This window comes from Cyprinodon variegatus, unplaced genomic scaffold (assembly GCF_000732505.1).
Source record: "Cyprinodon variegatus isolate N-32 unplaced genomic scaffold, C_variegatus-1.0 Scaffold71, whole genome shotgun sequence".
Lineage (NCBI taxonomy): Eukaryota > Metazoa > Chordata > Actinopteri > Cyprinodontiformes > Cyprinodontidae > Cyprinodon > Cyprinodon variegatus.
The window spans coordinates 1,381,646-1,409,534 of NW_015150524.1; the positions used below are offsets into that span (position 1 = coordinate 1,381,646).

Below are 27,889 nucleotides of genomic sequence, written 5' to 3' on the forward strand. Positions count from 1 at the left end.
GATGGATGGATGGATGGATGGATGGATGGATGGATGGATGGATGGATGGATGGATGGATGGATGGATGGATGGATGGATGGATGGATGGATGGATAGATAAACTCTGGCCTGGGGAACCTTCGGTTAAGTCTATTGCGGACATATTAGCAGAAGCAATAACAAGTTAAGCCGAGCTACGCTACAACAATAGAGAATCATGTATAGTTTGGCACCATGGACAGCACAACTGACTGCAAACCCCAGTTTAATGCAAATCTTTCCAAAACAATATATTTTTTAAGTATTTAGTAATTCCATGAATATACTGTATGACTTGAAAATGACTAGATGATAGAAGTAAAAATTGTTCTTGAACCTTTTCTCTGATCCCTTTATACTGTCTGAACCTCAACTCTCACTGATTAGACCACGTGGTTACGACCGGTTAACAAAAGCATCTATCTCTGTGGCTGATGAACTTCAATCTAAAAAGGCCTGCGGTTTCTAAGTGAGACATTATAAGGTATTAGAAAAGCAGTTTGCTAATCAATGCCAACTCCAGTACCAATACTGTCTCCAGTTAGAATAATTTCTGTTAAAATGTCCAAAATCTGCAAAACTAAACTGCAATAGTTTGGAAGAACCTGTTCAGCAGCTAAGTTCCTCTTCCTGTTTTCTTGATGTTTTACCTAGAGGTTTTATTCAGAAGCTTTTTGCTGTTTCAGTGTCTGATCTGATTAAAATCATAAATGCATTCCTTATATCTGGTGTTTTCCCCCGTGCCTTAAAAAGAGCTATTATCAAACCATTGTCGAAAAAGAGAAACTTGGAAAAATTGTTCCTGGAGAACTACAGACCCATCTCAACCTCCCCTTTATCAGAAAGATTGTTGAAAAAGTTATGTTTTAACAGCTAAATACCTTCTTAACAATGACTAACTGCTTTGATGTCTTTCAGTCAGGTTTCCGTGCCAACCACAGTACAGAGACTGTCCTGATTAAGCTTTTCAATGACAATTATATAAATTCAGACTCTGGAAGATTCACATTGCCTGCAATGTTGGAACTCAATCCAGCGTTTGACACTATTGATCAATTGATTTTATTGTAGCATCTCGAAAACTGGATCAGCCTTTCTGGTACCACCCTGGAATGGTTTAAATCCTACCTGAAGTATATGAACTTTTATGTCAGTAGGGACCTTTAAATTAGAGACCAGAAAAATCACATGCAGTGTTCCTCAAGGCTCCATTCTGAGGCCCCTCCTTTTCAACATGTAGCTGTACTTGCTCCCCTTTGCTCAGTTAATAGCATACAACAAGATCAGTTACCATAACAATGCAGACGACACACAGCTTTACATCACAATGTCACCAGGTGACTATGAACCAATTAGGGCATTGGCCAGATGTTTAGAACAGATCAATGTGTGGATGTGCTATGATTTTCTCCAACTGAAGAAAAACTAAACTAAAATAATAGTCTTCGGACCAAAGGAAAAGAACTCCAGAGTTAGCCATCAGCTTCAGTTACTACAGCAAGAAACCACTGATTATGGCCAAAATCTTGGTGTAATGATAGACTCAGCTCCGACCCTTCAGAGGCAAACAACAGCAGTTACTAAGTCATCCTTTTATCACCTGAAGAACATTTCCAGGATTAAATGACTAATATCTAAGCAGGATCTAGAAAAATATTTCTTGTTCATATATATCTTTACGGAATTGATAACTATTCTAATGTATTCATAGGTTTGCCTATAAAGTTCTTCAGACTGCTGATCCAAAATGCTGCTGCCGCCAATGGTCTCACTAGAACTAAGAATATAGAGCACATCAGCCTAGTTCTAAAGTCCTTCCACTGGCTCCATGTAGCTCAGACTTTTTAAATCCTTATGTTAGTCAATGAATAAAATCAATGAACGCATCAGCATCTGAGTAGATGACAGATTTGTTGTCAGTGTATCAACCTCCCAGACCACTCAGGTCTTCTAGTTCCAGCCTACTCTGTATACCCAGAACAAGATCCAAACATGGAGTATTAGCATTTAGTTTCTATGCTCCACTGATCTGGAATAAACTCCCAGAAGATTGAAAAGTGCTGAAAGCCTGAGTTCTTTTAAGTCAAAATTAAAAAACCATTTGTTTAGAGCTGCCTTTGGCTGTTGAACTGATGTAGTCTTAGTTTAAGGTCCAACTGTTTTATTTGTTTTACTGTCTGCTTTTATAATTTTTTAAATCTTTGTTTGCTTTTATTCTCTATTTATTTTTGTTCTATTTTCATGTAAAGCACTTTTAGTTGTCCTTGTTCTGAACTGTTATATAAATAAACTTAGAAAATCATATTGTGAGTTCTTAACTCTTAAAAGTGATGTAAACACACAAGTGTATCATCTCATTATTAGGTATTTTGGAGATGTTTAAAGCTTACACATTCAGTTAGATAAGCTCAAATTTTACTTTTTTTTAACTTTAGTGGCTTTTACTGTATATGGGAGTCACAAGACAGAAATGGGATGTAGCGAGAGTGGGGGATGACAAGCAGCGAGAAAAACAAGACATTTACTTTAACTGTAAAGTAGATGCACTTTACAAATGCATACATACATACATACACACATACATATATATATATATATTTATAAGCAAAATACAAAAAAAAAATTTCTGTGCAACTTCAGAAAAAATATTGGATGTTATGGGCAGAGTTAAAATGAATTAGGAACACGTTGAGCAGAGCAACAGCATGACTAGTGCGAGAAATTCAGCACCATGGACAGAGTAAACGCGTCTTCACTGTCTATGGTTCTGAAACACAATGTAGAGTTTTACCCAAGATTTAGACGTTTGGAATGATAAGTATAAATTAGACTATGCGACATTATCACTTTAACTTGTCTTAAAAATTTGTTTTTATTATCAGGATTAATTTGAAGTGTATTTTTTTGTTTTATTAGATTTTCAGCCTCTAACAACTTTAGTATACATTATTATTTCACTTAATATTCCTTGGGTATATAAATAAAGTCGTAAAGAATTTGGAAGTACAGTAACATTTTTGTGCTCCGCCAGGTTGGATATTGTTTATAAAAGTGAGAAATCGTCAGCAGGTGTTACAGAGCGGCACAGCAATCAAATCCCAGCAGCCTATAGATGGGGACAATCTCATCCCGAGGATCAGCATTTCTAATGATGAACTAAAAATATAGCTGTTCTCTTTTATGTGACTACATCAGATGCTGATGACATGTATAAAGCTTCTTATATATTCACCCAGCCTGCTCTGTGCTGCTGTTGAACCACCGTCTATCTGCTGTAACATAAAAGCACAGTAAATCACCCTTTGGCTGTCAAGCAGTTGAGTCTGCCCCGCATAAAGCCTATGCAGCCTTTTCCCCCTCCCTCCTTCTCTCTCCTCCTCCTCCACATTCAGTGCTCCCTCTTGCGCGCACTGTGAGCATCAGCATCAGCAGCAGCAGCATTAAGCGGCGGCAGCACCGCTTCTCTGACGCACTATCGGAGATGAAAATCCCAGTCCCGCAGGCTGTCAGGACAGACTCTCCCGACCTCCCTTTTTTCCCCCGGAATTTTGCAATCAACCTCTCAACTTCAGCTTTGTTCGTGCGTTTTTGTTTTTCTTTTTCGTGTTAACCTCTTACCTTAAATATGTCACTATCATTTGACTCTGACAGTGCGTTTAGCAGCAATGCACATTTAACATCTCTTAACCGGGAATTTACTCTGAAGGGAAGAACTGTCGGCAGAAGTAATTGATTTCTATGTACATCTGCTGGCTCTTTTTTCCCTCTGCATCGTTCAGAACATCTTGTGATAAGTGCTTCAAAATTAGGAGCTGTGTTAAATTTCAGGAAATCGTTTAGATGATGGACACAGAGAGGCTATAAATCTCCCTTCTCAACGCGACTCTGAGCCCTTGGAATATTCTTAACGGAGGTGTTGAAAAAGCAGAATTACTGTCTCAGTTGCCCTATACTGCAGGGTGGCTGCTGAGCGTCTTCTGCTTTAGATTCATTTTTTTTCTTTTTTTTGGGCATCTGAGCATCCCCAAACTGCGATGCCCGGGCAGTGAGGTACACGGTGGGATTTCGCTCTGGTCACCCATTCGCATGGCTCCAGCCCGGAGGGACTGCAGCGGCTGGGAGATGTTCCTCCCAGCGGGATGCCTGCTCCTATCCGCTTTGCTGTTTCACCCCGGTGTTGCAAAGGTGTGCAACGACCGCACCAAACACGGACAGGACAACAGCTGGTTCACCAGGGACGGAGAAAACTTGCCCATAATGGTGCTGATGCCAATGAACGAGTCGGCCCTGATGAGCAGCATCAGCCAGGGGATCGAACCAGCGGTGCAGCTGGCCATCCAGCACATACGGGAGTCCAGGAATTACCGTTTCTCACTCATCACCAAAATCTATGACACTGAGGTAAACATGTGTGCGCGCGTGCGTGTATGTGCACACACACATACCCCCTGCAGCACTTCACTCTGTGTGTGCAAAGGGCTATATGCTGCTTCTTGTTTCATTTTTAGTGTTCATGCATCCTTGTTTTTGATAACAATGCTCCTATTGCACCAAAGTGATTGACAGCTGTACAGTATGGATGGTTATGCCATCCCTGTTGTTGATGTCACCATCAGCCACTGCATCATGTGTAAACACTTCCCTACAGTGGCCACAAGAAAGGCATTCACCAAATTGGCTTTCATTGTGATGTTTCACTCTGTGTTTATGAACGTCACTTTATAACGTTGTTTTTTTTTAGTCACGAATCGGTGCATCTTTGTGGAGATTAAATAACTGCTTCTTATCACGCCTGAAGATGGCGGTAATTGGACGAATGATGTGCCCCTCTTTAAACTGAATCAAATCTCCCTGTATTTAAACTCTGCACAGTCGCAGTTCTTGGGCCATCCCCCACAGTAGAGAGGATAGATTCCTGTTATATTCCTGTTGGTAATTACATTTTCTGAGCTCAGCTTCATCACGTCTAGAATTAAACTACATGTTTCAAGGATTTCTGAATTCCTCAAAGTGTGAAAAGAAGTTGCATTTTTTTATGGTTAAAATCAGTTGATATATATTTGACATCAGACATTATGTTTGGTCATTTGCAACACAATGTTTTTGTTGTTTTTGTCATTATTGAATGTTTCATCTGTCAATCTGTTTCTTTCTCTAAATTACTCAAAGCTTCAGACACCATGTTCCTCTTACACTAGAAAAAAAAAATCTAGATAAAGCATTTTTTTCCCCTTAAAATAAATGCATTTGTTTTTGGATTGATGAGGTAAAAGCACAACATTTTGCCAATGCAACAAGACAATTTACACTTAAAATAAGAAAACACAATTGCTTTGCCTTATTTCAAGTGCATATTATCTAATTATCTCATTTTAAGATTAAATATACTAACTCCATTCCCAAACTATCTCATGTACCAACTCAAATTAACGGTAAATACACTTGATTTAAGACATTTTTATTTATTTCTAGATCGTTTTTCCAGTGTACACCTCATATGATCTGGAGCACTCAGTGTCAGATTGCCACTCTGCATTTGTACATTTAAACAAGAAATGTACAAATACACATAAAAAAAAAACCTTTCATCAAACCATGATTTTTTTTAGAGGCAATATTACATGATGCATTCTTTATATCAATGATGCACACATTGCATTAGCTATATAGTTCCTTTAATATTATAATCCAATCCAATGGAAGCAAGTGATTTTTTACTTTACTTTTATATTGGATATTTTGAATCATTAAACAACTATATATGCGACTAAAACCTATATTGGATATTTTGAATAATTAAATAATTATATACATGACTAAATACCAAATAGCTTTTTGCTAATAAAATGCATAAATTGGGCCTCAAAGGTGCTATCTTTATGTGTCTGTTCAGATTTTGAGATTTCTGTGAGGACTGATTTAATTCTGCAATAATGACAAGAAACCAGGTTGTTCCAAATAATATTCCAATTGCTTATCCCTGTAATGCCAAATGTATCATATTTGATACATACGGTTTCTGAAATGTTTTGCGTCTGACACCTTTTGCATCATTTAATGGTAAAAACTTTTCTCAAAATCCTATTGTACACAATCAAATATACCTGATAACAGCCAGTAGAAGACTACACAAAACATAATCTTGACTTATCGCAAACTAATAAATTATTAATATCAAAAATGTATTTCTGTTTTTTCTTTTTACATAATTGTTAAAAGGCCAAATAAGGACTTCAAACCAAAAAAAAGTTATTCTCTGTACGTGAGTACATCACAGCCCTCTTAATGGAGTTCCAGTTTCCTGCTTATAAATGCTGCTATTTTCCATGGTTTGTGTTTAGCCACAATGGCCCCTTTAACAGCAATAACAATTATTACAACACTTTTCTATGCTGGATCACTTCCCTGCTTAACCCCCTCTGCTCATCCCCACTCTTGGCAATCCCTGCACAGCCCAGTTTGGTAGCAGTTTTTTTAAAAATTTGTCTGGGAGTGGGGTTATACCTTATTTCACGCTTGGTTCCCCTTTGAACACAGATCAGAATTTCAGCTGGTTTCTGTCCTTCAGAAAGCTGTGCTGATTCAATATTTTTCAAATACTTACTTCTCCTTTAAAGCAACCTATATAGTTAGATTTAAGAAAAAAAAAAAGAAATATCTATCTATCTATCTATATATATATATATATATATATATATATATATATATATATATATATATATATATATATATATTTATATATATATATTGACCACACCAACCAAGACCAAGTAGTACTGAGACCAATACCTTCTGGTCTCGGTCTTTGTGTCAGCCTCTAAAGCTCTTAGCCTTGTCTTAGTCTTGGTACTCCTTGGTCTTGCTTGGTGTGGTTTTTGACCGCAATACTGAAAAAATACTTGAGTGTAAAATAATCAAATATGGTTTTAGTAATTTAAAGCACATGAGACATAGATATAGCATTGACATTCCGATTAGTTTTTGCGTCTTTAATTAGAGATTAGTTACCTTAGTAGGACATGAGACTTATTGTGTATTCCCATGGAAAAATAACCATATCTTATATGTTTAATGACAGACAGTGGTGAAAAAAACAAAAACAAAACAAAGTTGTGCTTTACTACATTAAGTCCACATTATCCACCAAGCTTGCTTAAATGCTCAATGAACCACATACATGTCTCATAATGGTGTAGTAAACACACTTTTTATTTTAGATACCTTCTTCCATGTCTATGGTACCCCTAGATTCACATGAAATGCATTGGCGTCAGTGAAAATAGCCTAATTTCTTATTCACTCAATGAAAGCACAAACTCGTTGCTTTTGTTGCCTCCTAGCAGTGTGGTAGGTTTGATCAGATTTGTATGTTTCTGACCTGTAGGTCACCATTCCTGGTTGATCAAGATGAAAATCAGATAACCAGTTGTCTTAACTTTCCTTCTCAAGTTGGTTTCCTATGAAGTTTAGTTAATCTGTAACTTTTTTACATTTCTGTCCTTATGTTAGGGATCTTGAGACACCATAGCACTAAGCTAGTCAAAGTATTGTCTTAAGATTGCATAAAGTGACATATCAAATATCTATAGAACTGTTTTCATCAATAAGTTAGAAGAGATAGTTTTTGCTTTCTCTAGCAAACATGCCTGTGTTTTTGCATGTGCACAGGTGCGTTTGTGTAAAACAGTCAGACAAAGCTCTGTTGACCGGGGTAAGCCCTCAGAGGCAAAATGCTCAGAAACCAAGGGATTAATATGCTGTTATGTGAGGTATGATTTTTCTCCTCCAATCCCCTAGAGAGTAAGATGAGCTGGAAGCAAGAGGTCAGTGGGCCATCCTCGGACCGCTTGCTAGGAATGCCAGTGTTCCAATACTGCCAATCACTGATAACTCATAAGACTGTACTCTTACTTGACAATGTTATAGTGAGAGGGTGAACACAGCAGAATAATATATTTGAACTCTTTCATGTATTTTTTTTCACTTAAACTCTTGCTTATCATGCTTTTAGACAACTCTAAAAAAAACTTTAGATAAAATACGGTTATTATCAGCACTTTAAACCATCAGTGTTTTCCTTTAAGTAATAGTCTGTAGCAGGGGATCTGCAACCTTTACAATCCGGAGAGCCATTTTTGACTTCAGTCCAGCTAATAAACCACATTTAGAGCCACAAGCATTACATGACCTTAAAAGAAAAATACAATAAAAATTTATTTTTAATGATTATTTACCACAGGAGATTTGGCATTGTAAAAAAAACGCCATCTCTCTTAATTTTTTGTTTTTGTTTTAAGGGAAAAAAATATGTAAAGAGAATAAATACATTTTCATTGCTAAAATCTGTAGAAAATTGTTAAAACAAAAATTTTCTTCTTAAAAAAGGGAATAGTAAAATATTTCTGTTATATTTAGAGTCATTGTATTTTGGAATTCAATGCAGTTGGAAACATAGGAAAAATGCTAAAGCCTGCATTTGTGAGAATATCTGACTCCTATCTGTCTGTCTGTCCATCCATCTATGTGCTGGATACAATAAATGTTAATTTGACAGAATCCTACAGCAACTTATAAAAATTAAGAATTATTAAACAGGCAACTTAAAGGTAAGAGAGACCCTTTTCTTGGCTCAGATAGAATGCTATGGAATGCTATTAGTTATTAATGATCCCACTGACATGTTTATACTGTCTAAAGCTTGTGCTGTTAAGAGTTTGTCATCCAGGATTTCATTACATGTTTAATTCTTAATAATATATAGTTCGAGCATGATTAAATGGCCTGAGTTCACACACATGCTTAGACAAACACACACACATACATAGTTTTCTGCATACCACATGCTTATGTCAGAAAAAACAATACATGCATGAGTGCATTTGTTGCTGCTAGCAGCAGGCCAAGTGTGTGCCCATCAGACGTTTGTACATGTGTGAGTGTCTATGGTGCAGGCACTGGGATTTAGCTTGGCAGATGTAAGTAATCAGTCCCTGAGCAGAGTCTTTTTATCCCTTTATCCCCTGTCAGTGGAGCCACCGGTAGACTGAGCAGGCCCAGTCCATTTCCCCTGATGTTGTGGAACTTGGTGGTGGTGCTGGTGATGCTAAAGGGGAGGCTCTCTGGGGTTGTTCAGTGGTGAAAGGCCTGAGAGAAGAGGTTAGTTAGGGCGAGGAGGAGGCTGAAAGTACTGTAGAGGAAAATGGGCTGTAGATAAGAATCTTTGGGGTTAGTGTGAAACTATTGTGATCAGACTGACAAGACACTCCTGGGATGTATCAGTAATTTAGGCATTTTAGACTCAAAGCACAGCCGACAATGCCTCTATGGTTTAAAACCAGAGTGTTTTGAGGTGGAAAAGAAGCAGGAAGGATTATATCAACTTAGAGGCTTAACAGTAAGGCACACGTTGGTCCTCCGTTGCAACTCCAGATGTGTGAGCTTGGGTTTTAGTGTATCCAAGGACTGATACTGAAGCTCTGTGGGCTTAGAGGATCAAAGCTTCAGGAGGAACGGGAAGCACTGGAAGAGGAAGGAGAAAGACTTTTGGTGTTTAAAGCGTGTGAGGCTATTTCACCAGCTAATGGAATGAATGACAGGCCTTTGATATCACCCTGTCAGTGGGGGAAACATCACTCTATATGAAATAGATGAGTCCTGCTAAAAGAATTATACCCCTTAACCTTTTTGTGGGTTGTTATATTGAAGATGCAAGCATTATTCTATTTTATTTGAATGTTTAGCAGAGCTGCTAAAAACGTTTTCATATTTTTTTCTCTAATTTAAAATCTGAAAACTGGGACATTGCAATGTTTGGTACTCCTGTCTGTCTATAATTTAATCATGTATCCCAGTTTATTTGTTTTGCACAAACAGCACCTCGAAGACGAGGTAACACATTGCACAGGTCAGTCATAAAGTTGCGAATAAGTTTAAAACAGGTTATAAAGCAATATTGCATATTTTCAGAAATTGGTTTCATCTATTATTTGAAAATCGAAGGTTTATAGCACAACTGCAAACTTTACGAACAACTTACTACAACAGACAGCCGGGCATGGAGAGCATTTAAAAAAAAAAGGGAATAAAATACCTCTAACTTGAGAGGAGCTGCTGAGAATCACTGCTCAGGAGGGAGAGTTAACACCAACAAGCACCAAAAAAAATTGCAATTAAATATTCAAAGAAAAGCCCAACAGGTCATGGTCTAATAGAGCTTTAAGCCAAGTAGAAGACACAGTAAAATTGTAAAAAGGTATTCTCTTCAAATTATACCAAATTTCACTTCTTAGTATATTGCTCAAGGCAAACTGCAGATCTCAATTTGACAAAAAAATTCCTGGAAAGACTTAATAATTACTATTCACAAATCCCCTCTATATAATCTGACTGCATGAGCCTCTAAGTCTCTATATGTGCAAATTACAGACATACTTCCAAAGACTTACAGCTGTGACTGCAGCAAATGTGTCTCTACAACATACTTAAACAGATGGGCCGAAAATAATAACATAGCACACTTCAGAATCTTTTTATAGATCTTGAAAACTACATACCGTACCTTCCCCATCATGCTCACAGTTAACAACTTCTTACTTTTTACTTACTTAAATAAAATCCCAGTGACATAAACAAAAAATAAAAAAAAATTAAAATGTTTAAGGCATAAAGATATATTTGCAGCAACTGTATCTGCTATGCGATTTCTGATAAACATTAAGACTTTCATTCAATACATTTTGTTGATTGTAAAGCTCAGGGACTGTAGGACATTTTTTACAGTTGATCATAATCACAGCATGGAAGGAAGCTAAGGCACAAAGTCACTTTAGGAATGTTGAGATGAATTTGATATTAGAACGATAAAATTATAATTGTCTCAATGAGGCATTTAATAAAAAAATCATTTTATTCAAACAAATGAGCTAAAAAAAAACACTGAGAGAGTTTCATTTGATTAGATAAGGAGAAAAAATAAACCCCAGTACCACAGTCTGTTCACTGTGACATTATTTCCTCCATTTTGGAATAATGAAGTGCATAATATGTTTCGGTTCAGTCTAACAGCAACCACTGCAGTAAAATGCATGCTCTGATGTAATGAATATACTTTGGATTTAACAGAATGCAACAATAATTACAAGGTAAATATTCCATTTTCCTTTCCTCTTAAGTAGTCTTATGGTGTTTGTATGAAATTGGCTGTCATAGTCATCCAATTACCTTTTGCTTTTCATGCTTTACATGTTTGTAATGATTATAATCTCACTTTAGTCAACAAGAAAATCAGTGTAATCCCATCACATTTTTCACTCCTGTGAGCACTTTACTAGGAACCTTTTTTTTTTTCCATTCTGTAGAAGAGATTGCAAGTTCAACTGGAGCTCTAAAAGGGATTTCACTTTTTATCTCCCATGTTACTGAAATTCTAGCTTGTCAAAGAAGAGTGATCTCATGCATTTTTAAAGGCAAATCAATGAAACCGCTAATACACTGGTACTGGAAGCTGGAGGTACATCTCCTGCCCTTGTGTGTTACACCAGATGCATTTATAGCTTGTATTTATTTATAGTATATGTCTGGGTAGGATGGACCCCCTGAGACGGTGATGGTGGTGACCTATGTTCAGAGATACTTTGGGCAGATATAAGCTGCCCGCTCTATTCCTCCTCAAAGGGGTAAATGCGACAAGTCATGTTTGTGCACATGTTGGTAAGCCTGAAACCACTGTACAGTACACTTGTTCAAAGGAGGCTGAACGGCCCCCCTGAGCGTGTATAAGGCTTTCTGTCATTTTGTCGGAAGATGTTAGGTTTTAAGTGAAAAGGCATTACCATAATGGAGGTCACTCTGCTGCTAAACATAGGTCTCAAGTCAAAGCAAGCCAGTTCAGAGTTGTTGGCCCTCTTTGCGAGTTTGAAGAAATCATTGTGGCAAAGTGGCAAAGCCATTAACTTTTCCCAAAAAGTGCATCACAAACTAACCTTTGAACTTTTTGATTCAATCAATTCAGCTCAGCTCTGGCTCTTCGCATAAAAGAGTATGACGTGCATACGAAGCAACATCGCATATGTCAGGGTTGGTTATCACATGCCAGACATTATCCACATATCTGACATCTCCTTAGTGCTGCGTTGTGACCCAGAATCAGCAAAGATCGCCTGCCACCACTCTCAGGGGAGTTTTAATGTTCCGGGATAGTAGGAGAAAGCAGCATGTGACAGTTAGGGTTCTCTCAAGGCGTGCAGAAAGTGCTGAGCGCGGCTGTATCTGCTGACCCGACACAGATAGTGGGGATCAATGTGGAGCAGCCTTTCTCATAGAATGAACAGGATCTCAGGGGAGAATCAGACAGTAGAGAGAGTAGTGAGAGAGATGTGTGGAGCTATTAGATGGAAATCCCGAAATAGGGTTATGTCATCCTCAGCGCAGGAAAGAGGAAATGACCAGCCCTCCTAATTCTTATTGGCTCATAATGTAATACCATTTGTATTATTTCTCTAGGGTAAAAAGATTTTATTGGCCACTTAAAAAGTGTTTGCTACATGCAATGAGGTATGCAAAAGTTTATGAGATGATATGTTTTTAATCAGATTTGTAATGTTGCACATTTATGATGGCACAGTACCATGCAAATGTTCGCTTTCATTGATCTTTGTCCCATTTCATCACTTTGTGACCAAAAATCTCAGTGTTTTGTTGGGGTTTGATGTGAAAGACTAAAACAAAGATGTACATCTATGCAAAGTGGAGCTAAAAGCAGTCCAAAAAAAAGTGATAAACAAATATATTCATAAAAAAACGTAAACAGCAAGGTTTTAATTTTATTTTTTAGCTTCACTTTGACAGAGTCAATACAGTGTAGAACAATTATTAACAGCAATTACAACTGCAAGCCTTTTGGGTTATGGCTCTAAGAGCTTTTCACACCAACTATTTTTCTTCTTTAGTTGTGGACAATATCAAGCTTTGTCAGAATAGACAAAGAACAAGTTAAATTTGTATTTGTTTCTCAATTGCAGTGGATTAAGATGTAATTTTGGCATCCTCCAAATAAATACATTTGTGTGGTTTGATTTAAACTGCTAATGGCTGATATTTGATATCAGGATTCCCTCTGGAACTTTTTAGATGTTGCTCCACCCTTCTTAGCCTAAATCAGACATGCTTCCCTGTTTGGCTTAAGAGATGCATATCCACAGCATTATGTCGCCACCATGATGCTTCATTATGGAAATACTACCTGGGTGATGTGCAGGAATGGATTTTCCCCTTTTATATATATATATATATATATATATATATATTGTAGTATATATATTTTTTTGAGTTTAACAATTTTGGTAACCCTGTATAAGAAAGGGGACCAGAGGGTGTTTGTTACAAATATAATCACACTCCTCAGCCTTCCCAGTAAGGTCTATGCCAGGGTGCTGCAGAGGAGAGTCCGGCTGATGGTCGAACTTCGGCTTCAGAAGGAGCAGGATGGTTTTTGTCCTGGCCATGGAACAGTGGACCAGTTCTACACCCTCTGCATGGTGCTCAAAGGTCATGGGGGTTCTCCCAACCAGTCCACATGTGCTTTGTGGACCTGGAGAAGGCCGTCCGGTCTCTGCACAAGCGAAACAGGAGTCTGGTCTGCATTTATTGCATCAAGTCTGACCTTTTCCCAGTGTATGTTGGAGTCTGAAAGGACTGCCCTCTGTCACCGGTACTGTTCATAACCTTTATGTCTATTCACTTTAGAATACACCACTAAATATTTGAAACTTTGACTGTAGGTAATAATCTAATCCCATATGTTTTGGCCTGACGATAGTGTTCTGATACTGTTTTTCACTCATGTGAAATTTCTAAGGCCTCCACAGCACAGCCATACTTATAACAGGATAGAATTACACACAGGCCAAATCTATTTTCTAATTAGGAGATGTCTTACAGAAATTGGATGCAATGATTTTTTACAAAAGGTATTTCAGAAAAAGGGTGCTTACAGTAACAAAGCACTGTCAAAAACCATGTATCATTTCCTTCCCCTAATGACAAAAGACTATTTTGTGGTAGTCTTTCACAAAAATCACAGTTAAATACAATTAAGTTTGTAGTTGTAATGTCAGAACTGAAGAAAAATCTAATGCAAACCACTGCTTTTTTGTGAATTCCCTATTCACTCACTCTTTTGTGCACAAGTAAGTATCTTGCCTCACACTGTAAGGGATTTACTAAATTTAATCTGTAATTGCTGGCCTTTGTTTGAGTCAGGGCAGCCACTGGCCTAAAGGGCTTGAGCAAGACAACCAAGATTGTAAGCCCTTATGATGAAAGTCTCTTATATGCCCTGAAGCTGGCTTTACAACTGATACTGTGACACACACTCAAACATATAATACTTCACATAATTGAAACACACAGACAGGGATGCAGCACATAAACTCACACATACGGTTATGACTGTTCTCAAGTGGCACCCCTGCAGCAATGCCTAAAGCCAGGATATTGTGGTTATTTAAGCAGTTATGCATGAATTTTTATTAAGCTTCAGTAGAAATGGACTCACTGCCCCATCATATCACGCTACACAATATCAGTGCCGCAAACTATCCCTTGCCTAATGATAAGAGTTCTGAAAAAAACAAACCCTGTATATAACAGCACAATAAGGGAACTGACCTTAAGTTTGGGAATTAATGGTGTTTTGATGGCAGAGTCAAAAAAAAAGAGATCAAGCTAAGTATAATGTGACAGTGCTTGACTCTGTCTATTTTATGATTTAACTCACTTTAAGTCAGTTTGATATCTTCTGTCTCTGCTAACATGTCCTGTCCCTGAGAGCCTGGGGAAGTACTTAACACTAAAGACAATAGGTAAGTTTCATATAAAAGCTGCTGTTTGTTGCTCACAAAGCAGTTAAAATGTGCCTTTGTACAAACTAGAGGTTGGAAAAGAATGGGAAATATTCTTTTGAGTGGATGTGTAGGTGGAGGTACTTTTGTGACTATCACAGTGGTTGGTAAATGCAATTCTTCAAGAAGGACTGAATCATCCCACACTGACATCGCTGAACATTAAGGCAATTACTCTGAAGCATTAAAATAGAATACGAGGGATGCTGCTGTCGATGGTGTCATTCTTACTGATTTGATTCTTTTCTGTTGTTTTCCTGTGTCTGATCTACATTATTACCAAAGGCTTTATCTTTTTTTATATTTAACTCGCAGCCAACTGTCTAACTATTACCCATTCCTATTCTAGTGTGATCTACCTACTGTATGGTGACACCACCCTTTAGTCTTTTACAGTAATAATCGAGAGTCAGTGCTTTCCAGTGCATAAAGACAGGATTGTCCTCTTCTCTTGTTTTATTCAGTTTGGGCACCAGTTGGATTTACTTGTTCATTTCTGCCACGGTATACTGATTTTCCCTGCATGTTACGTTTTTTTCTTGCAAAATTCCTGAGATTATACAGTCCTGCTACTGTAGGGTGTTTTTTTTCTGGAATATTATAACCGCTGTTTAATTCTATTGAAAAGTATATTTTATTTTTGCTAAATCTGCTTGAAAAGCATTATTTTCCAGCTTTATATCTATTTTATAGGCTATTGAAAGTTTTCAGTGTGCAAAAATAAAAACTTTTAAACCATCTTATTGTTCTTTTATTATAAACAAAAAACAGAATCTCATTTACATAACAACAAACTTGTAAAACTGCATACACAACAATAGTGCAGATTCATATTTAATGTTTTTAGATGTGCAGTCCTTTCAATTATTTAATTCATTTATTAATAACAAACACCTTATATTCCAAAACTGAACCTCTAGTTGTATTTAAAGTTCCAAAAAAAAGAGAAAGATTTTCAACTTCTTCAACATTTTAGATCATAAAATGTAACTGCATAGTTACTTTGGCTAGTAACTTCTTATCTTCATTGAGCAGTAACTGAGTCACTAACTCTGTAATTCTTTAGTAGTAACTAGTACATATAAATATTGACTTTTTAAAGTAATGTTCCCAACACTGTTATAAGTCAGAATGCTCTGCCAATGTTCCAATTTTATTTTGTTGAAAACCATACATCCTAAATAACAATAATGCAAAGTTATTTAATAATTTTAATACATAGTAAAACCTTCACAAGAGGTTTTTCACTGAGGTACTATGTAAAAGTTAGAGCATTACCGGCTGATTTTCAGGTTTTTGCAGCATTAGATAAAGTCAGTGGATAGAATTGGTTTTGCATTGAAATATTAACTGATCACTGCAAGTGAGGAAAATCTAGAAAAAGACTGATTTATCGGTTCACCTGACAAGATTTATTAGTTCATCCCTATAACATTGTTGCTTGTCTGGCTTATCTAACTGGTTTAAGTTTTAATACAGATGGAAAACATTTAAGAAGAATATATAAATAAGCTATGGCCTACATTCTGGGTTTTAAAGAGCCTCCGAGTGGAGCTGCTGCTCATCTGCATCAAACGCATATTTATGTGAGAAGCATACTGTCCCATACACATCCCTCTAGCAGGACACCTTGAGCAGAACCAGAACATGATGGATGGACTATATACTGTACAGTCTTTCAATAATTACAACATCATTCCAGTTTTTATTATTTTATTTTGTTAACTTTATCAAAAAGTGAAACACATTATGTCAATACCCGGACTGATGTTTTCAAGGATTTCTTCTTGTTAACTATGATCACTTTTGAATACACTGGGAATCATTAGGAGGAGCTGAAAAGCTCTAGGGAGAGCGATGTCTGGGTTTGCCTATTGGACCCTTTACCTCTCCAACTCAATCTCAGATAAGCTGAAGAACATAAATAAATGAAAGGGACATGAACAGATGTGTAACCATAACAAGACCACCGTCTGACAAAAAGTTTGATTAAGTAAAGGCTTCCAAATCTATGTCACAATGTCAGATTGCAAAATAAATATTCCCTGTGAGGTTTTTTTTTTTTTTTTACCTGTAAATGTCTTGATAAAATTGTCTGCTGGCATCCATTTTCCCTCATATTTTCCTTTTTTTTTTTAAACTCCACAGTCATTGTGATGCTTAATGACTCCAGAAGGTGGCAAATCAGGCATCTGGCTGTCATTAGCATTAAACAAATAGTTACTCTCTGCCTCTACTACAGTACTCAGAGGGACAATGACTGGCAAATCAGCCAGGAGATACAAGCAGGTTGGTAGGATGATAAGCCCTTGGAGGAGGGGAGAATCATTGCTTTATGAGAGAAAATATATAGTAAAAAGGAAAATGTTGAAGGGGAGAAAAAATAAGATATTACAGTTTGAATATGAAGAAAAATATCAACATTTCGTGCTCTAAAATAAACAAAAAAACAATCAAAACATAACTCCTGCTTGCTTCTACTTGTGCATCTATAAAGTTGGCATTGATCCCCAGCCAAACCATTAGCACTGACAATTAACACACCAAATGCTTATCTGCTGCTGCAGCTTATTTGTCTGCAAGTTGCTTGAAAATGCTTCTTTCACAGAATTTTGTATGATTTTTGTGGCATGTTTTATAAAAGTGTTTCTGTTATATTTTGAAAGTTTAGAGATCCTTTTCAGCTGGCAGATGATCAGGTGTTTGTGTGCTTATGGTTACCAACCTCAAGAGAAATATCCTCCTGGAGAATTTCCATCACTACTTTGTCTTAGGTCTCTTGTGGCGTTAAGATACAGATGGAGAATTATGAAATGCTTCTCTTCAGTGCGAAGCTGTCCTAGTTCCCTGTCATTTTATCTTAAAATGTCCTGTTTTATATGACACTGACCTGCAGTGGTCCTATTTTACAGTGTCAAAAAAAACTAAACAAAACCCTTAAAAATCTCACGTCTCATTTCAACTACAAACTACTATGCATTTTTCTGGTGTTTTTGTGGTGACAACAACAAGAAGACAAATGTGTAAAGGAAACGAAAAAAACATAGTTGTCAACATTTTTTCTGCAGGAACAGGGAGGCTGCTTAAAATCTGTCTTAATTAATCAAATTAAATACTGGTAAATTGTTTGGCTGTACACTGAAAAAAATAATGTTGAACTACTGTTGAAATACTGTTTTTGGCATTTACTCAACACATTTGTTTAATGTTAGCAGGGTAGGACAAAAAAACAATTGTGTTAAAGTAACTAAATATGGTAAGGTAAATGCCAAAAATAGTTGCACTATTTTTTTCAGTGTATTGGGAAAAAAGGTTAAGAGTGTAAATATTTTAGACGAGCACCATATAGGGTCTTACACACACTATGTAGATGCCATAGTTCCCTTTGGCTGCCTGCTCTCTTGTAAGTAAACAGAAATGAACGGATTACCGTGGGATGGGTGTGCCACAATCATTAGAGATTGGACAAAAATTCATCGCATGGTCCTGTCTGTCAGGCTCAAGAGGCAGGAGCAGTCAAATTTAATTACATTAAAGCTCACATCATATTTTGCTATGAAAAACAAAACAAGCGCAGTCATTTGCTGTATTTGAGCAACAGTGTGCTCATAGGGCCCTGTGTTTGCATCATATTTTTTAGTGTCCTTGTTATAAAAGAAAAGCGTCAACCTGTTTGACTTCACCTGTATGAGTATATATATGCTTCTCACTGATCTTTTGCTGGATTATGGCAACACATGGTGTGTATAACTGTAGCATGTGTGCATCCCGCTTTCAGTGGTCTGAGGCATTTAGTGCCCGTTCCCTGGGGACAAATTGGTTGTTATGGTCACAGCTGGGATGTACAGAGGCTCAGGCAGGTGTCAAAGAAGAAGAATGGTCTCTTTTTCCTCTTTGCTCTTTTTTCTCACCATGCTGTCAATACTTTAGAAATAATTTTTGTCGCGCACAGAGAAACTTTGTGATGTGATCTAAGTGTCAACTTTTCTTATTTGCAGAATCTATGTTCGTTCTCTCATCAACTTAAAGTCATTCCAGTGTTTGTTTTTTTGTTGTTTTTTTTCTAACTGGACTACTACTGTATTAATACAAACTCCTTAATTGTTGAAATTAAGTCAATCCTTGAGAAGGTTAAGTAAATATTAAGCTGAAATTTACAGAAACAACACAACAACGAGTCCTGAGATTGACTGGCAACCTGTCCAAAAGACTACTGAAGATAGGCACTGGCCCTTGTGAACCTGCCAGATAAGTGGTTGTAGATGAATGGATGGATGGAGGGTTCAAAACAACAGAATAAGACATTTCTAAATATGGAAAGTGTTCTTTTTTTCGACTGAAACTTATGACAAAGTTATGATAATTGTGCTTTTTAGAAATGGTCATTAAAAAATATCCTGTATTGCCAAAGTCCTGAAATCCTTCCCTTGAGCCTGAGGTCAGGCAGGGTTAGTGGCGCACACCTCCACCAGTTGCAGATTAGTTTACACCACCACATCTCTACATTTCTAAGGTTTTATTGCAGGAGTTTGGAAATGGAATTAGATTCCATGAGGTTTTCTGTTTGCCGTTCATTAGTTTATGTTGCTAATCACTGCAGAAAGTTTAAATTGTTTTTACACACCATAGGCCTCAACTTGCTTTATTCCTGCGCTTTTATTTAATGCGGCCAACAGTTGGTCAAGAACTATTTAGAAGAAAAGCACTTAGATGCACAAATGGTATTCTATTCTATTCTATTCTATTCTATTCTATTCTATTCTATTCTATTCTATTCTATTCTATTCAATTCAGATAGCACTTGTGACTTCACTGAGCTCTTTGAACAAAGTCGTTCTTTTAAAGATGCTTAGAAAAGCAGTCAGTATGGCTGTGAATTTGATTTTATGTGCTTTTAACCATCGAATGCATTTCATTCTGAGGGTCACACAATGAATTACGTGCATATATAAAAAAAATGGAATGAATGTGGTGCAGTCTTTAGGACATAAAGGGGCTTCATATGTATTAACAGTGTCAGATACACATCAGACTATTGCCCATTTGTTGTGTCCTCATGATAGGTACAATTTCCTGTTCCCTAACAGGTCCTGTTAGTGGAACACAGCCACAAAGGCCATTGTATGCCAAGAGCGATGATAACACAAAGGAGATTCCTAGATGTAACTAGATATATAATGAGTCATTTTCTCTAAATACCCTTGCATGCAGTACTAATGGCAGACTGTACTGGAAGCATTTGTCATCATACCTATCTGAACTAGGCAATCATGTCACATATAATTCTACATAAGCGATCACTTCTACCAAAGCCCTGTCCTACTGTAAGTGACTCAGCTCTAAGCTTTGGACATGTGTATGTCCCTACTTATGTGTGCGTGTTCATGTGTTTTTTTTAATGGATGGACAGCTTGATAAATGGATAGCAGAACAGATTAAATTGTTCTGTCTTATGTTCTATCAGTGGAATTGTACTTTGCCAGAGCTATTTGTTTTGAGCAATTCCAGATATTTGGAAAATAAAATCCCAATCCACAGCCCCAAACATACACACACGATCCAAAACAGACTAACACACACACACACACACACAGACGAATCACTGCTTTAAAAACCAGTGTAAACAATGCTCTCAATTTCTTTACACAATCAAATGTGTACATTAAGAAATTGTGAAATTAGGTCATAGTGAATTAGCTAGTTTCATATGTTTCTAATAGGACAGATTTGACTAGTGAACTGTTAGCAGTCACCATGGCTCATATATCTTTTGGAAAGTGCTTCAAAAATATTACTAATTCAGAACTAAATGACACATTTCAAGCAATTTGACATATTGTCAGCATGCCTGTTGCAGCTGATCAATTCCTTATGAACTACAATGAGATGTGAAGAAACCTGACTGGGATGGCTGTCCCTGGATTTACCAATCCAGTAAATGATGGGTTGGTAAATGTGTTGGCATGCATATGCTATTAAATATGACGTGTGGTTCTCTCAACAGGACGCACTGTGGAAGCCAAAAACTATCCATTCATCTGGTTTTAGATTTAGTTGAAACTCTGGAAACTCTATCAATTTATTGATAACACTTCTTCTGACTGTTTTTCTTGGCTGTATATTAACATTTTAGATTTTACCATATATACTGATGATCAGTCTTACTCACTCCTCTAAGTTTCCTAACTATTATTCTCTGATTTTGCAGTTACTTCAGCTGCAGTACCTGTAGAAGTCCTTTTCGAAAACGACAAAATGTAAATGTGAAAACAGATACAAATTTGACCAAAAATTTCAGGAAAGAAGTCGTTCTTTCCAGTATTCTCAGATGTCCTCTCCCAAAGTTACAAACTACTTGAAGGCCTGCGCTTTTTTTCCCCTGTTTGATGTCATTTGTTTTCCATCATTTCTTTCATTTATATCCAGTATGCCAATCCATACTAGACGGTATCATAAAAATAATATGTGATATCCTATGCTATTAAGTTACCCAAATATTGTATACAAGATTTTCCTCATATTTATATTACTTAAAAGAATTAACAAAGTCTTCTTAAAATGTAAAAGTTTTAACAAAGGATTATAATTTTGCAAATCTGATTGAAATGAGTCAGGAGGCAGAAATATCTCCTATCTCTCTGTTTCAGTTGTCATTTAAAGCAGAGCTGTTTTGACAACTCGTGTAAGCTGTATATAAAAAATCTCAATCATCACAAAGAGATTAAATAAACATCTCTTATTTCCTTAATTTATCCTAATTGCACAAGGAACAAAACCGTAGTTTTTTTCTACTTCAGATTTCTAAAGCATTTTGAGTGGGACATCTTGACATGAAGTAAAACACTTAGGATAAATTGAGGGATACATTGATGTATTTTCACCCTGGGGGAAAAAAGACATGTATAGAAATAAAAAACAGCTGTTGCGAGACCATGTTGTTCAGTTTTTATTTTTTTTTAACCATTGGCCCAAAACATATATTCTAATAAAGCAGTAGTATATAATTGATCTGAACCATAAATAATCAATGATACAAAATGCAGGGTTTAAAGTTAAATCACATTTTAAGTAGACATTAAATAGTGTTCTATTTTAAATTTTCCTTTTAGATAGGCACAGTGGGATGCTTGAGGAACGCACTCCTGGGGTTTTTTACCACTGCAGCCAAGAAACATTGGCCATCAATATCTCAGCCAGCCATCTTTTATGAGGCACTTTCATTTCGTTTGAAATACCAACCAAAAGCCCATCTGGGCTCAGTTTTGTTTAACACATTCTGCCCATTTAAAACGGTACAAGATAGATAAAGCATTTCAATAATCACGATGCAATGAACAATTCACCAGGTCGTGTAAAAGATCCATTTTACAGTAATATAAGGCATCCATCCTTCATATTCATAATGTATCTGCTTTTGATATTCTAATAGTTTATTAGGCTCCTAGTAAGATGTGGCTGAATGAGATGGATCGCTGATGATAAATACTTAGGAAGCATGCATGTCACTTTTGTTTAAGCAGTTGGATAGTGTGTGAGATTTCATTTACCGTGTAAAAAATTATTCTTCCGAATTTATCAGGAAAGATAGAGTGCATGCAAATGTTTTGAAAGATTTTTTCCCTATTTTTTTTCCACAATTCATTTAGATAATGCTAAAACTACCGTGTTTTATTTCTTCCCTTTTTGCTGGTTTATCATATTAATTAAATGGATACATGGTTGTAACATTATTTTAAAACATTTCCCCTGCGTCAAGTGAGGTTCTTCCAACTGGCATTATATTCAATATAGAGAGTCGGGGCTGATTGAGTAGTATATTTACCCTTTTGATATTCCTGCACTTCTTCTATCTCTTATGTTTACATTGTGTCTTTTTGTATATTAAATGACTGAATTAAGTGCAAATCAGGTTATATAGCTTGTTGCTTTTGAGCGATGTGTAAAGTTTTGGAGCAGTTCGCCATTTTTCTCCACTGTGGCTGCATAAAAAATTCCTTCATATTGTAAATGATCACACTTTAGTGAACTTTGGGAGCAAATGAAATAACCTCTGTGTTATGTTTTGGTGTGATGTAACAGAACGTTACGCACATTAAGCAGTAAGAATTATTTATGCGTTCCAGTACGAAACAAGGCTGTTATTATTCATCAGGTGTGCACTGAACCAACTAATATGTGTACAAAAACAACTCTACTGAAGAAACATTGAAAAAAAAGTTGAAAACACTGAAAACATAAGTTCTTGTTAAGAATCTTGCAAAGCAATCTAGTTCCTCAATGTTAATTCACATCTGAATCCTGTTTTGATAAAATTATAAATAAACTACTGATGTCAGATTATCTGTATTGTAGCTGACAGGGGACGGAAGGTGAGGGTTTGCCAAAATATTACATCCTCTGTGTTACAGTTGAGAATAATGTGTTCCCGTACAGACTAACAATCCAAATGCTAATTTTAACAATCCACTCCCTGCCAGAGATTTCACTTCCTGCTCTTTAAAAGCCAAGCCTGTGTCCTTTGCACCCTCTGCTACAGTTCATGTTACAGTAATTAGTGGACTTATTAGTATTCTGGTTGAACATAGTAATTAGTGTGACTATTAAAGCAGCAAGATTCTTCTTTGAGAAACATAATAGAAAAAAAACTAGGAATATGGCTAACATTTTTATCACACTCTGAAGCAACAGTGGGTTCACTCTTTGGCTGAGGCAGAAACATGGAAATACCACCTATAGAGGATAACAATTGGTTAGTGTGGTGCGCATGCTGTGGGGTTATTCATGAGGTTGGTAATTTCGCTAATTGTACATGCCAGAGTTATCCATTATGGAGGTTGTGGACTAAATTCAAGTGAACACAGCTACTGAGACAGATGCACATCTGTCCTGTTGTTAGATTTATAGTCAATGTATACATCCAAACTTCAATAAATACATTTATTTTCACACAGTCAGATGGGATCTCAACTCTAAAAAGAATTACGAGAAAGTTCAGATGAATATTTCAATGTAGGATACCTACTATTCTCTAATGTCGATGTGTTGCTGGATTATCCTTGAATAAATAAACATGTACCTCCCTTATATTTATGAGCCCACTGCTTTAGGATTTATAAATCAGAATTAAACATGGTCCCTGGTGGTTGCTGGCAGCCTCTGTCTACATAAATATTATCTGTGCGCCCTGACTCTGTGCCGCTCTCTGCTCTGTTGACTCGCTCCTACACACAGGAGAGCCTCTATTGATTTCTAGAAGGCCGACGTGCCGTCTTCTTTCACTCACTGGAATCACAGGGAACGAATGTGCCTTCCACCTCTGACTCTGTGCACAATCCCTCTCTGTATATTTTGTGTCAAGCAGAAAGTATCAGTCATTGAGCTGTGTTTCTTTTTTGTTAAAGAGATTTAACTGAGCTCTATCTATATACCTGTCTGTCTCATGCTTCCCTTATAAGCTTACTTTTAGCAATTTTACACCAACCAGAGCATTAATGTCAAATCCAGCATTTTTCAATATGACAATAGAAGCAAAAGGTGGTGGCTGGGCTGTGACCGTTCTTCTCTCTTTGACAGAGGCCCTAATGCAAATGTCAGCATTGTCTAAAAATAAAGGGTTTCTATTCACTTCATTGAAAGAGTTGTGACAGATTAAAAGAGCATTAAAGATGCCGAACGAAGGGAACATTTCAAATGATTACACATGAAGAGAGGAGCTAGTAAGCTAAAGCTAGTTAATTAAATGGACAATGCCATAAAACAACGTTTCATACTGATTTTCTATCTTTCCATAGATTCTGAATTAATAGATGTGTTTGTCTGATAAAATCCTAAAATATAAATATTACCAATTCTCTATAGAATTAGAAGACAAGCTGAAGAAGTATTAGAATCATTCAGTTTAGGCCTGTTACAGCAGGGATGCATCTACAGTAAGTGTGATTATTAGTGTTTTTTATAAATATTTGATTTTCTTTTGTGTGTTTTTTTTTTCTTTCTTACTGTAAGTTGATTGTGGTCTTTACGTTTTTATTTGTTTGGCTTACTAGCAGAGCTCAATATTTCTGTCTGGAGTTTTCCTTGTTGGTTTATTGTTCTTTATTTAAGGCAGGCATGCCCAAAGTCGGTTCTTCAGGGCTGCCTTTCTGCATGTTTTAGAGGATTTGCTGCTGCACTGCAGCTGATTTTCATTGATAGCTTATTAACAGGCTTTCGCAGAACGGCAGATTTCTGACACCCACACTGTTATGCATGGGTTTTAAGTTATAGTTTTATCTTTTAGAAATATCAGAGTTCTCCTCATAATGAAACACTATTTTGTATCTTTCTATTACTAATAATCCCAGTAAAACCCATTTAAACTGAATGTAGATGCACGGATTTGAAACTTCCTATATCAAGATGTTTTCCATTCTTTTTGTTACAAGACCTTGCAATTTTTTATGTATCATGAAAAGATTAGCTGAAAAATGTATTTTGTTTTTTGCATGCTTCCTAAATTTGGAAAAGCCATTTTTTTCTTAGCAAATTTTGTGTCAACTCTGTATTGCATGTCATAGTTAAGTACTAAAGTTTTAACGCTGGAGGCACCTTAAGTTCTACAAGAATGAAAAAGAGCCTAAGTAAGACAAAGTTTAAATGCCATGTCTTTGTTCACATTAATGTGTTAAAAAATGTATCTTCTATTGGACAGTCAGTCTGTTAGAAATGTTCCATTTCCTTCAAAGACTAAAACTCAGAGTGATATACTTTTTAGAAAACTGAAAATATTCTATTTACAACTTTCAAATCATTACAGAGTCATTCTCTAGTAAGAACATATTAAAAATGAAGGTGTTAAGAGAAGTCTTGTCCTTTTTTACAGCTTTCTTTCACTCCAACCAAGGCCACCCTAAAATAATGTTAAAACCTATTCATTTATTTCTTCACGAGAGAAATTGAAAAATTAACCCCGATTGGTAGGGACCAGAAAATGAGTGGATTTAGAGCTCCCATGTTTCTCAATCGACTAAGAAAATCATGTGTTTAATTTAAAGACACCCCAACTGTCTCTAGATATTTTCCTTTCACTTCCACCAAATGCAGAGAAATTCTTAAAGATATTTTAAGTTAATTTGAATCTAGACATGAAGCGTGTCTCTAAGAAACACTTAAACAGGTGGAACAGGCGGATGAAGTGATTTGCATAGAAATCACAGGTAAGGAAGGAGGACAAGATGTGATGTGAGGAAGATTTAGAGAAAAGAGGATTTGAGGAGAGGAGGGTGGCTTAGCCCAGACAGCTGGATGTGACTGGTACCAACACAGACTGGCATGTTTACCCCTTTCTAGTGACGTGTGAGTGGTGCGGAAAAGAAAGATGTATTTGGTGAAAATTAGGCAGAGGCACAACATCTCCCTGCATCTTTGCCGTTTGATCTGAACAGGCACATGGCTTTATGCTCACCTACATGCCGCATCTGCGTGTCACTGTGTGACTTTAATTGCAGTGATATGCCTTTATTCATATTGAATGTGAGGTTGTGTGCAGAGTTTGCCTTCCAGATAGTCATTTGGGGTCGTAGAGGGAGCGTGACAAGTGAGCAGGGCATGTTAAGGGGTTTTCTCCGATGTTTGAGGATGGGAAAAAAAAACAGGCCCGAAGAGGATTGGGGTGGCAGTGTCGGGGTGCTGGGAGACCATGTGATGATGCTGTCACATGTCGCGCTCGGCATGGTGGAAGGGCGAATGGCAAGTGGGCGAGGAAAGCACCACCTACTGGGGACTGTGGGCGTTGGGGGCTGGGTGAGCAGAATGTCTGTTGAGCTGGTGCTTTTTCCTTGGGCTTTATCAGAGAGAGGAAAATGAAACATGCAGTGATAGATCTGCCACTAACAATCAGATTTCTCGCCATTTCTGAATGTGTGCTAGAAAGCAAAAGAGAAAGATCCTTGCTATGCTGATGGACTGTCTGTATGTACACAGGGATTTAAATTGTGACTATGGCAATTATTATTTTTTTGCAAAATACTTATTGAGGTCATGCATAGTTTAAAAGTGAGTTTATGTTTGTTCTGCAATTGAGCCATTAGCAGCTGTTACTGTAGATTAGCATGACTCATTTAAGTCTTCATTACTTGGATTTTGAGTGTTATTTCCCAGTTTGTCAGTTATGGTCCATTCCTTCTGACAGAATTGGTGTATTTGAGTCAGCTCTGTAGACCTTTTCAGCTCTGCCCATACATTCTGTGTGGGATTGAGATCAGGCCTTTTTAATGTCAAATTTGAAAGATTGACCTTTGTTTTTTTATGCTACTTTGTACCTAATACGATTAGAGTTACTGTCCATTTTAAAGACCAATTTATGACTCTGGTGTTGCACCAGTATTTCTACATTTGTCCCTCATAAAGTCAGTAAAAGCAGATGCCATGCTGTTCTCAGGCAGTCAAGCCTCCCTCTTCTCCTTCAAATTTCTTATTTTTCACCGACAGCCTTTCTAAGCCATGTTGGCTATCACATTGGCTATTGGGAACAATACTGTATTAATACCTGCAAAGAAACCACAATAAAATTAAATACTATCATCATTCTAAATGGGTTTGCACTAAATTGCAAAGAAAAGATAAATTATAATGAGATCCAATAGTTTAAAAAAAGTTTCATAAAAAGAGTTTTGGGACTAAGGCTTAGATATAAAAAAACAGGGTTAGAATCTTACTTTGTACATTTCTTTACCTAAAATAGAGGATTTCTTTCCGTTTTCTTGAGTTTTCAGAATCTTCTGATGGCTGACTGTGTCATTGACCCTTTAAAATGGGAACCTAAGTGGAGTGGGAGTGGCAGCCAACTGGTTAGGGCATTGAGGTTGGAATACTGAGGTTGTGAGTTCAAAGCCCACTCCAACAAACTACCACTCTTGCTGTCTGAGCAAGACCTTTAACCCCCTATTGCTCCCTAGCCGCCCCATGATGGCAGCCCACTGCTCCCCAAAAG

At 36.9% G+C, this 27,889-nt stretch overlaps 1 protein-coding gene across 1 annotated transcript in view; it reads left to right on the top strand.

Annotated features, from left to right (window-relative positions):
* The first annotated feature begins 4,105 nt into the window (after positions 1 to 4,105).
* gabbr2 (gamma-aminobutyric acid (GABA) B receptor, 2) overlaps positions 4,106 to 27,889 on the top strand; it is a 253,592-nt gene continuing 229,808 nt past the window's right edge. Inside the window, exon 1 of the mRNA XM_015372408.1 lies at positions 4,106 to 4,420. Coding sequence (XP_015227894.1) covers positions 4,106 to 4,420 — 315 coding nt within the window. The remainder of the gene's footprint in view (positions 4,421 to 27,889) is intronic.